This window comes from Rattus norvegicus, chromosome 1, assembly GCF_036323735.1.
Source record: "Rattus norvegicus strain BN/NHsdMcwi chromosome 1, GRCr8, whole genome shotgun sequence".
Lineage (NCBI taxonomy): Eukaryota > Metazoa > Chordata > Mammalia > Rodentia > Muridae > Rattus > Rattus norvegicus.
Window position 1 is genome coordinate 243,686,886 of NC_086019.1, and position 12,140 is coordinate 243,699,025.

Consider the following 12,140-nt stretch of genomic DNA (forward strand, 5'->3'; position numbering starts at 1 on the left):
AAAGGTTATCATTCCCAAAGCAATACAGTAGGCACTGTCCTATTCCCTCCATTACTTGCTTTAATTCTGGGTTTGAAAACAAGCCTCTTGCCATGAAGAACTGTAACTATTTAGTTCTGCCAGATTCCGAATTATGTAAAGTGACATTCTCCAAATCCCCTTTGAGTTTGTTTCAGAAGATATTCATGCTTCTTGTATTTGGATCTGAGCATTCTTGGATTAGAAAATTCACTTCGCCATGAATAAAATAACGAAGTCTCAGCTAAAAATCCGAAGACCTCAGTGTCGAGAAATTCTCTATTTTAAGTAAGTGGCACAGTGAACACTTCCTCCCTCCCTTCTCCTCCATCAGCAGGTGTCTCTGCCATTCCAGCAGACTGATAAAAGGAAAAAAGGAGGGGGCGAGGAGAAAGGAAATTGTCTACGTCGTTGGGTGGTGGAGGTGGCGATATTTTAACATCTCGGCTTAAAGTAATTCAGTTTTAACGTTCTTACCCAGAATTTATTACGAGCTTTATTACGGATTACTCAGCATTTTGGATATGTCCATCTGTAACTTATAAACGGAAGGGGACAAGGGATTAGAGGGAACGAAAGATGGGGGTGGGGAAGAGAGCAAAATGTAGGCGCGTGGGCACGGAAGGGAGAGGCGGATTTGGCAGTCATGAGGGACCGTGGCTCAGAAATGGAAAGTGTGGCCTGGCCGTCCTGCCCTGGTGTGTGTGTGGGAGGGGAGCATGGTGCCGCATTGTCCTCTCCCGACCCCAAGCTCCTCTCCTGTAGGACGAGGCTATGACAGGACGCATGGGGAGTGGGCTAATCTTAAGGGGGCTCAGGGAAGCAGTCTCCCTGGCACCGGAGGACCCGCAGGAAACGGAAGGTCAAGGGGCAGACGTGACCCCGAGGAGTTTAAAGGTCAAGGGCCACCAGTTGGGTCAGAGGTCCCCGGCTCATCCGCCACAACAGGTGAAGGGAAGGCTAGGGTTAGTATCCGCGTCTCATTCCTTACAGGCCCGTCGCCCTCCCGAGTCGAGGCCCGCCCACGACAACCCGCAACCAACATGGCGGCCGGGTGCCCCCACCTCCCGCCCCGCGCCCTCTCCTCAGCGGTCCTCGCGCGTGACGCGGGGCCGCGGCCGGAGCCCCGGACGACCTGCGGGAGCCGCGCGCGGCCGAGGGCGCGAGCCGGGCGCGCGCAGGGGCGGCGGAGCCTGGCGGCCGGCCCGGGGCGCGCGCGGTGGGCTGCGGGCACGCGCGCCGACATCCGGGCGCGCGGGCGCGCGGGCGGGGGCGGAGCGGCGGCGGCGGTTGGAAGGAGCCCTCTCGCGGCCGCCGCAGCAGCAGCGCCCGCCCCGGCTGCAGTCCGGCCGCCGCCGCCGCCGCCGCCGCCGCCGCCTCGCGCCTCAGCCGCCCGGCCAGACATGAGTGAGGCGGCTCGGGATCTCTCGCCCGGAGCGCCGCCGGCGGTGGCCGCGGCCGCCTCTGAGGAGAGGAAGGGGAAAGAGCCCGAGCGCGAGAAGCTGCCGCCCATCGTGACGGCCGGCGCAGCCGCGGTAGGTGCGGCGGGGGCCTGGGGGCTCCCGGGCGGCGGGTGAAGGCAGCCTGGAGAGGGGACCCCGAGGAAGTCGCGCCTCGAGGGCAAGGGCTACCACTAGGGAACCGCACCTTCCACGCTCGGGGAGTGTGTGGTTCGCTGCCCAAAGCGGGGAGTTCATTTTCAGGGGTCTGACTCCCGACTTTCTCCAGAGGATTGGCATCCTCTGTTGGATGAGCATAGGTGTCAGTTTGGCTTCAGTGAGGCTTTCACTGAGGGAAAACCTGCCTGTGGGCGCAGAGGCAGCGCTTCCCTTCGCTTTTGCCGTCCTTTCTCCCCTTACAGTCTCGGGCGAGTTTCCGCCTAATTCTGACCTTTTCTTTGCTATCGGGGTAGTGGGAGGCAGATGCGTGCCTGGATGCTTTGATTTTTTTCATATGGCACTGACATGTGACTTCAAGGAGAGAGGCTTTTTCTTCTTTTCAAACTCGGCTAGCTAAGCTTTACCGGGGCAATTTCCCAGCTGGATTTTGCAAGGGTTATTTGGAAGGCGCTCTCAGCCTTCAAACTCCATACTGCCAAATGATGTCATGGGACATCATCCCCGCTTTCCCTCCGCCCCTGTTTGTACTTAGTGGTTGTGAGTCTGGTTGCTTTATAATTAACCTCTGGTTTTGACGTTTTTATTTGACATACTATTTAGATACTTTGGGCAAGTTTGCTTTCATGTATTTAAAGATTAAGACTTGTCAAGACACCTGTACGTGACAAAATAGTAAAAGTTTAGGGAATATTATACATTTTTAAAATTTCTTTTTGCAATTAGTTTGTAGAAGCCGCCCTCCTAGATGACTAAGAACTTACTAAAATATCCCACTCTTCTTTATAAAGTCTTAGTATCAGAATAATGTTATGATTTGATAGGTTTTTCAAAAATGTCTGAAGCCTGTAATAACTGGAAATTGTTAAAGACAACTCTTTTATCCCAATCAGTGCAGCAAATTGTGGACAGCAATGACACACACTTAAAAGCATAGCTACAACTGACTGGTAAATTGCAGCTGTGGTTAGGGATTACCTTGGGAGATGCTCTGAAGCAGTTTGTCATTCGTGTTGTACTCTGTTGGTGCCCAGGGTCTTCAGAGCTTATTATGTAGAACTTCTTAATGCCAGTGTGGTTTCCTTGTTTCAAGTCCGTGTATGTGTCTAGTGTGTGTAAACGTGTAAGTGTGGGTGTATGTGTATGGAGGTCAGGGGAAACCTCTGGTGTCAGTCCTCACCCCATGCTCCCAGCAGTTTTTTTCCTAAGGTGGTTATTAAGGGGGAAAATGTATCATCTGCTTTTAGAGGCAATTTTATGAATGAGTTTAGTTTCTAACACCAAGTATCTTTTCCCAAATTATATGTAGTAAAGAATATGTTATATATAATTAATAATGTCTATTACTTATTATATATTATTTATTATATATTATATATAATTTCAGTGTAACTGAAAGAGAAATTTGGAACTTACAGAAGCTGATACAATGTAGATGGAAGTCTAACATTTGTTATCTGAAGCCCATAGGTCTTAGTAATTTCAAGTTTTTCAGATTTTAAGAAAGTAATCTTTTTAAGTATTACCACATGTAATTGCCTACAGTGAAGTCCTGGCCAATTTCCCAGTATCAGTAGTATTTAAAATTGTAGACAATGCATTGTCTATTCTGTTAAATAGAATAAGGTTAAAAAACTGTTACTAAGCCTTATGCCATTTCAAGTCACATTCACATTTTTGCTAACAAATGAATTGCAAAGACATTTTTTTCAGGATTGTGGACTAGTCAAAAAGACTATAGTTTAAGAAAATTTTAAATCTTTAAGTAAACATTGAGGATAAAAACAATTTAGAAAACTTGGGATTCTGAGGCAGTTACTGGTGGTGCCTTAAAATGTCTTTTGACATTGATACTGCTGTTGGATTTTTTCAATGAACTTTTAAGAGAACAGTGCAAGCATGTATGCGTATTTTTCAAGAGAATTTTCAGAGCTGAAAATTTGAGGCATCACAATAAAAGGCCTAAGGAAAAAAATTTGCTAACATCTGAAGATCAGGAAAGCAAGAGCATCTGAGATGATCGAATTCTCCCGTGAAGTGGGGAAGGCTTAACAGAATATGGTGGGCAGGGAAAGACAGTTTATGGCCTCCTAGTTTATTTTTAGACTCAGTAGAGCTTAAGCAGAACTCAAAGTTTGTTCAGTATCCTAATTGACATTGGTAACTTTGGGGCTTTTAGTGATTCTTTTTGCCCCAATTAATAGCTCCATCTTTCCATTTTGAGTTTATATTTAAATTCAAGTGGCCCTGTCATCATGGCTTATTCAGAAAAATCAGTGTGACATGGTTATGACGGTGTAGAAACAAGTGAGAGTGACAGCTCACTGAAATGAAGAGGCCAGGTTATTCTAATCCTAAATAAGGGTAAAAGGTTTAAGCTAGATTCGGAATGTTTAAAGAGGGATGCCAGGATGGGAGAGAGAGTGCTAGAAACTGATAAATTCTGATACTACCTTTATGCCAAGTTCCATTTAGATTCCTGACACAGGTCTCAAAGGAGACTGACCATAGAGTTACTTTGGTAGGTAGAATATTGGTTCTGACTGACATCCCTCCCTAAGATACCAGTTTTTAATTTTTGATGCACAGTAAAATCAACTGGGAAACACTTTGATGGCCCAAATACAAGCTTTTTAAATCAGAATTTCTGAGAACGGAGAGGTATTTTTCTTTTAATTCCTTGGTATAACTAAGAGTAAACACCAATGCTGTATGTACTGAATTAAAAGTTATGAGCGAGGGTTGGGGATTTAGTTCAGTGGTAGAGCGCGTGCCTAGCAAGCACAAGGCCCTGGGTTCGGTCCTCAGCTCTGGGGAAAAAAAAAGAAAAAAAAGCTATGAGCACAGCTCCACAATCCGTTTTAAAACTACACTCTCACCCCAAATCTGTTTAGGAGTAGCTGTTAAAGTGGTTCTATGTGGACTACATGAGGCTCAAGAGGAAGGACAACCCAAGTGCGGATGCTTGAGTCCTTCTTAAGGCCGGGGTGGGGGGGGGAGGACAAAAATATTCATAGGAGGGGATATGGAGACAAAGTTTGGAGCAGAGACTGAAGCAATGGCCATTCAGAGCCTGCCCCACCTGTGGATACAGTCCATATATATATACAGCCACCAAAACTAGATAAGATTGATGAAGCTAAGAAGTGCGTGCTGACAGGAGCCTGATATAGCTGTCTCCTGAGAGACACAGCCAGAACATGTCAAATACAGAGGTGAATGCTAGCAGCAAACCATTGAACTGAGAATGGGGTCCCCATTGGAGGAGTTAGAGAAAGGATTGAAGGAGCTGAAGGGGCTTGCAACCCCATAAGAACAACAATATCAACCAACTGAAGCTCCCAGGGACTAAACCAGCATCCAAAGAGTACACATGGACAAACCCATGGTTCCAGCTGCATATGTAGCAGAGGAAGGCCTTGTTGGTCACCAATGGGAGGAGAAGCCTTTGGTCCTGCCAAAGCTGGACACCCCCTCCCCATTGTAGGGAAATGTCAGGGTGGGGAGGTGGGAAGGGAGTGTGGTTGGGGAGGGGAAAAACCATTATAGAAGAAGGGGAGAGGGATGGGATAGGGGGCTTATGTCGGGGGAAACCAGGAAAAGGAATAACATTTGAAATGTAAATAAAAATATCCAATAATAATTAAAAAGAAAAAGAAAGATGGGGGCAGGAGGTTACTGAAAGGAATGGCTGTTAAAGTGGCTCAGTGAGAGATGCTCAAGAAGCCCCAGATTCTGGAAATGAGAATCCTGACTTCACTACGGTTGGCAGATTGAAATGGAGACAAATGCATAAATTAGTGACTTAATAAAAATATTAGAAAACAGGTAAATAAAGGAGAAAATACACAAAAGAAAGGCAGAATTAATTGTGGCAAGTAAGGACAAGTTTTTTTTTTTTTTTTTTTTTTTTTTTGGTTCTTTTTTTCGGAGCTGGGGACCGAACCCAGGGCCTTGCGCTTCCTAGGTAAGCGCTCTACCACTGAGCTAAATCCCCAGCCCCGTAAGGACAAGTTTTTATTGCTTCCTTCAGTATTTAATGAGTTGAACAGGAAAGAGGGATTCTCCATGGAATGGAATATACCAGCGAATAAAATAGGTTCAAAAAAGATAAATTATATAAACTAGGGAGGTGAAAGTCAGTTTAAACTCTGTGTGTGCACATGTGTGAGTTTGCATGTGCATGTGTGTGCGTATGTATTTTGCTGAGGATCAAAGTCAGGGCTTTGTGCATATATATTCTACCACTGAGATACATCTCCATGCCTAGTTTAAAATTCAAAGGGAAGTTTGCCCACAAATAGAAGGTTAGGAACTGTGTCAAGTAGGTAGAAGAGTTTAAGGGAAAACTCTTAAGGCGTATGCAGAGGACAAGAATGACGGTTTGTGTTGTGTGTAAATGGGCTTGCTGGAACCTCTGGACCAAGATGGAACTACCAGTTTCTGAACATACGTCATGCTTAGCTTGGTACTCACTTGGGTAGAAAATACAGACAAGGCTTAACTAGACTATCCTAACTTGGGTGATTCAGGGCTGATGGATAAAGAACAAATCAGTACGTAAAAGCCGCAATAATTGTAATGTCCCTAGTTACACAGGACCAGTTCCACTTTAAACAGAGGGTACTTAAAAATTCGAAAACATTAGGGGAAATGGGAAATTGGCTTTCTGTTTAATTGGCAAATGTTCAGGGGGTTGTGTAGTTGTATGTACATGTCTATGGACCTGAGTCTTTATAGAGTTTATATACGATTCAGAAAAGATAGTTGGTAAAATCTTATTTCTTTTTGTTAATTGATCTCAATAAACATCCCACTGGAACTCCAAAAAAAATAATAAATAAATAAATAAATAAAAGCACAATAAGCTACAGAAACAGTTTTGTAATATGGAGATGATGAGTGTGCGCAGAACTGTGAAGAAAGGTCTTGAAGTAAAGTTGAAGGAATGATAGAATCTGAATGAGCAAAATAAAATATGTAAACAGTGGGGAAAATAAGTTGAGAGGCCTTAAAGGGAAAAATAAACTAGGGAACAATAAAACAAGCCCAATGGAAACATGCTGGGGACTTGTGGGAGGTATGTAAGGATGCATGGGGGCTGGAGACGGTTGGATATTTTACCCTGTGGTTAATGGGAAATCTTTGGAATTCCTTGAATAAAAGAACAACATAACAAAATTGCTGCTAGTATGTGGTTAAACTAGAGGAAGTAGGAGGAAGAAAGTGAAGGAAGGAGGTTTGTGGTTCATGCTTGAGATGATGAGCACATCCATTGGAGTGTTGAGCACAGGATAAACTGTACGGGATAGAAGAGCCACACAGTATGGAACCTAGGTGACAGGAATGAAAGTTAGAAGGATTAATACAGGGGAAAAAAGACTTAGTTCCAGAGAAGGTTTCTCAGGAAGAAGAGGAGGAGGAAGAGGGAGGGAGAGGAGGAGGAGAATGGAAAGGAGAAGGCAGAAAAAGGAAGAGGAGAAGGTAAAAGAGGAGGAGAAAGAGGCATTTTTTTTAAAAGTCCAGCCAGTAGCATTTTTTAAAAAAGTGTGTGTGTGTGTGTGTGTGTGTGTGTGTTTCCCTAAACTCTGTACAGCTTAGCATTTTGAACAATCTTACATGTGTAACCTCTTGTGCCTTTTGTCTATTATATTCTAAATGAGGTGATGTAGGGAGAGAATGAAAAAAAAATGATGGTGAATGTATCTTATATAATTTAATAAACTAAAGTTTTTTTTTTTTTTGTTTTTTTTTTTTTTTTTTTTTTTTTAGTGGTCCATGCTTTCGACCTAGCACTTTAGCGAAATCTTCATCTCTTGAGCTGTAGGACAGTTGGGACTACATAGTGAGTCAGTCTGTCAGTCAGTTAGTCTGTTTGTCTCTCCTCCTAAAAAAATCATATACTTATAACATGAGTGTTGAGTACATATTCTGCACTATGCGTTTTTCATGTGTCATGTGTCATTTAGTCAGTTAATATATTCAACAAACACAACAACCCATTGTATAGATTTTTTTCCCATTTTCTGGAACAGATGTTTGAGTCAGATTCTTGTATATTACCAAAGGGTAAAATGATACTGAGGTACAAAGGTTGTTTTAAAATCTATGTTCTTTCCTCTATTCTGAGCTCTCTGTCCCTCTCTGGTGGCAAGGTGTCGCACAAAGAACCTCCACCTAAAGCAGTAATCCCAATTTGGAAAGAGGATGTGGTCCAGCAACATATTAGTTCAGTTTTTTTCCAAAGGTAGGAATATTATGTCAAGTAAATATATTCTAGAATATATGATCATTTGGTTTTAATGTTATGAATATGTAGTTAAATTCTATATAAAACAAAGCATCTGATAAAGTAAAAATAACCTCTTAAAGAGAGATTAAAATAGTACTTAAAGAGTTTTCAGTTAAGAAAAGAAGGCTGGTAGCTATATAAATACATATTCTGGATATCTAATTTTGAGTGGATCATAAAGTCTCTCAACTTTTTTTTTTTTTTGGCTGCAAGGCCAGAATGCACATCTGTTCATTCTCCCATTCATGTTTAATTCAGGATTTGGGACACAAATAATTTGACTATATTTAACAATTGGAGAAAAACATGCTTATAAATTGTGAACTAGAAAATGCCCCCAAAATGTCAATTGTGAGACCACATTGCTATTTTTAATTGTCTATAAAATGAGGAAAACAATAGTAATACCTACTCACATAATAGATATGAAATTTAAAATAATACACATGAAAAAGCTACATCTGTAGAGAGAAAGTATAAGTCAGCCAGCCCTTGCCATTCCTATTATTTTGGTACTTTTCTTAGCAGCCCTCTGTATCAAGTCTCAAGCTCTGTATCTGTTGCCTTTACCCATCCATCCCTTTCCAGTCCACACAGAATTAAATTAAGGGATGCCTTGCACTCTGAACTCCTCAATGTAAGAATTCATATGAATTTCTATTTGAAGAAGAAGAGCTTCATAGGAGATATAGTTTCGTGTTATCAAAATTAGCAATTTCTTTGTTGCATTTTAAAATTAACTTGCTTATTTTTAGAGTTGAGAAGAAAAAGATCAACAGTGGATGAATGAGGAAGTAGGTGGCACAGAGAGGCTCTGGGAAGCTTTGGTTTATGTTTTTCACCTACTTTTTTCTAGCATTACAGTTGTATGTATGGATAAAATTTTTGTTTTAAAATATTTTTGTGTCTTTTTATTATCTTCTGTGTCTGCATTTGTACACCATTTTTATGCTTGCCTGAGGGGGTGGTGAGCCTCCACGTGGTAGTAGGAATTGAACCTGGGTCTTTTATAAGAACAACAAGTTCCCTTTAACCATGAGCCAACTCTCTAGCCCTGAATAAATGTTTTACGGTGAGCCTTGTCTAGATAACTAGTTGTTTTTAAGTTGATATCTCAACATTAAGAGAGATCAGTGTGAAATAGTCAAAATATTGTTTAGGATGAATATATTTGTGCTGGGGGTGTAGCCCAGTGGTAGAGCACTTTCCTAGCATGCACAAAGTCATGTTCCACCCCCAGCACCAGGAGGTCAGCTGTGGGGATCACAGACTGGAATGAATATAGTTGAGCATATCCTTTAAATATAAAATATAAATATGAAATTTTACTAATTAGGCTGAATTGAAAAATCATTCTTGATGTTGTTATAAGAGGTACAAAAAATCAACTTGGTGTTAATTCATATGTTTTTATTAAAGAGCAACATGATTCTTAATAATTGGTTGTAGAATTGTGACCTTTTTCTAAAAGTACTTTGGATCTAGAGAGACAGCTTAGTGGTTAAGAGAACTTATTGCTCTTCCAGAGCACTGAAATTCATTTCCCAGCATCCATGTCAAATGACTCACAACTACCTATGAGTGCAGCTCCAGAGGATCTGATGCTCTCTTCTTGCCTTTGTATACCTGCACAAATGTGCTCATACCTATGCATAGACACATGCACAAACAGAAAGCCTAAAAGTATTTTGCTGCAGCTTCAGAGAGAGAGTGTGTGTGTGTTTAGGCAATGAATAAATCTCAGAGGCCTCCTTACTTCCTGATGGCCAGGGAACACTGAAGCTCTATGCCTATGGGGGTCAGTTATCAGTTGTCTCTAGATTAATTGCTTTGTGACCATTATAGTGGAAAATAATGTTATTTTGGGCTTAGAGTCTTGTTAAGAAAAAAGTGAACTATTTTCAGTGAGCCTTGTGTCAATTTAGCAATAATAAAAATTATTTCAAAGAATGTTATCTTTATTTCTTATTATCCTTTAAAAGATATGGTTCATACTAAAATTCTACTTGGTGCTGGTGCTATTTAGCTGTTTACCACTTAGGAGCAGCTGACTCCACATTTTAAAGGAAGGTTGTAAAATTAGTACTTTGGATCTAACATCTTAGCTGTGGGGAAAGAACATAAAGAGAGAACATATCTTTGCCTGGTTTCAAGACCTGAAATAGTTCTTTTATAGACTCTAAATACACTTGAGGTCTTAGGTCTCATATGATTCTGATTGTAATTAGGAGAGTTTATTTTAGAGATTGACAAAGCAAGAGATCTTAAGGATTGCTTATTTTAATTTAAAACATAAAGACACTACTCATTTGCCATAATAGCCTTAACTGAATATCTCAGGAAATCATTTACTCTTCTGTAAAAGTAGTTTTTATACCCATCATAGGTATAGGTAGTCTACCCTGATTCCTTGAGGCTGAAGGTTGGATTTTATAGACTTCTAGAAATTCAATTTAAAGTATTTTATTTCAGAGACTGTAAGATAGAGGACAGATATTACCATATTACAGCATTGTGTGATGGAACAGGGTCAATTATAGCTTTATCAAGTATTGTGTTAGAGTGTAAACAGAAATGTCTATCTTCTAAGGCAGTTTTTGGAGGATGGAGAATAATCAAAGTAAATTGTATTAAAATTTTGTATACAACAGAAATTGGCACTTAATGTTGATCAGTGAAAACTGTATACTCCTTATTTGGCATATATAAGAGAAATATGATTTAAGAAATTAGAAATTTGACTCAGATACTGTTCATCAGCGAATTTTGAAAGTGGTTATTCAAATATTCAAAGAAAATAAGGTTAAAAATATATGATTATATGTTAATATGAGTGGAACAGGTATTCTAAATATTTGTGTATTTAACTTTCTAAGATTATTTAATATTATAATCTTACATATTACCCACATATTTATATGGGCAGAAAACTATGGAGGCCCTTGTTAGGTATTAGCAAAATAAAATTTATTGTACTTACTACATAAAACTTTTCTGGTGCTTGAAATAGTGAACTTTCTAATAAATTCATGGGCAGTGTCTGCCTGGAGAATGAATTTTATTAGTGTACTAGGTGGAAATGTTTTGAGTATAGTTTTCTCTCAATGAGTTGTTGAAGTTCAATTCCCTGCCCCCTCCACCCCCCGATTCTTTGTGCTTCAGTCTGTAACAGCTGGTTGAGTATCCTCCTCCTGTCTGTTCTTCAACACATACAGCCCACTGTTTGCAGGCTGGCTGTATTCCAAGACTTCATCTCTAGTATTCAACTGTAGAACTCCAGATAAGACTACTGAAAACCCTGCAATCCAGTGATAGTCATAAGTTTAAGAAGTTGTAATGTTCTTTAACCTTTCAGTCTCCATTGCCCCCTACCCCTCACTCCTATGATGTTAGCCAAGATTCTTGTCCTTTTCATTGCATTTATGCTATAGCTGCCTATTTGTCAGTTTATTTATATGATTTCTGCCATTCCATTCCACTGAATCTGTTTGTAGATATTGTAGTTAATCATTGGGATAGGCACACACTCTATTGTTTCACATTCTTGAATCCCTTTTTGCTTTAAATTATCTTATGTGTATAGGTTTTATGCAGTCATGAATGTCTGTGCACCATCCTTGGAGGCCAGAAGAAGGTGTCAGATCCCTTGAAACTGAAGTTACAGATGGTTATAAGCCGTCCATGGGTGCTGGGAATCAATACTGGTTCTTTGGAAGAGCAATCAGTCCTCTTAACTACTGAACCATGTCTCCAACCCTCCCACTCGTTTTGTAACACATTGCTTTCTTCTGGAATTTTTCTCTTTGATCACTTATTCTTTACCTCCTATGGTATCTCACATATAGTATTATTCCTTGCTCTATACAAAGCCCCATTAGAAAATACCAGTCACTTTTTCGTGTAAAACATGTTTGTTACTGAACGTTGGCTCCTTGTCTAGTTACTCATAAACTGTATGTATGTGTAAATCATCCTAAGATGTCCTTCCAGTAAGCCCTCTGACTTTGAGGTGCCAAAATATCTTTTGAAATTTGAAGCTTTGTCCATTGTCCCATTTCGTGTATAACTTAATTGGACAGTTTCTTCATCCTCACTGTGTGTCAGACTTAGACTGGAAATAGTGCTTGCCATTTTGTTCTTGATTAGCTAGACTACCATCTTTTAGTCACTGTTTTTTTTTTTTTTTTTTGGTTCTTTTTTTCCGGAGCTGGGGA

General features: G+C 40.7%; 1 protein-coding gene across 9 annotated transcripts in view; it reads left to right on the forward strand.

The window, feature by feature from the left end:
- The first annotated feature begins 362 nt into the window (after positions 1–362).
- Hectd2 (HECT domain E3 ubiquitin protein ligase 2) overlaps positions 363–12,140 on the forward strand; it is a 68,822-nt gene continuing 57,044 nt past the window's right edge. For 2 of the 9 annotated variants that reach the window (XM_039080637.2, XM_063265214.1), the window contains exon 1: positions 363–983. In XM_039080637.2, the coding sequence (XP_038936565.1) occupies positions 738–983 (246 nt within the window). In that variant the 5' untranslated portion in view covers positions 363–737. Of the gene's footprint in view, positions 984–1,264; positions 1,554–12,140 lie in introns of those variants that run through there. The other 7 variants (XR_010053954.1, XR_010053955.1, XR_005487723.2 and 4 more) reach the window with 5 other exon arrangements.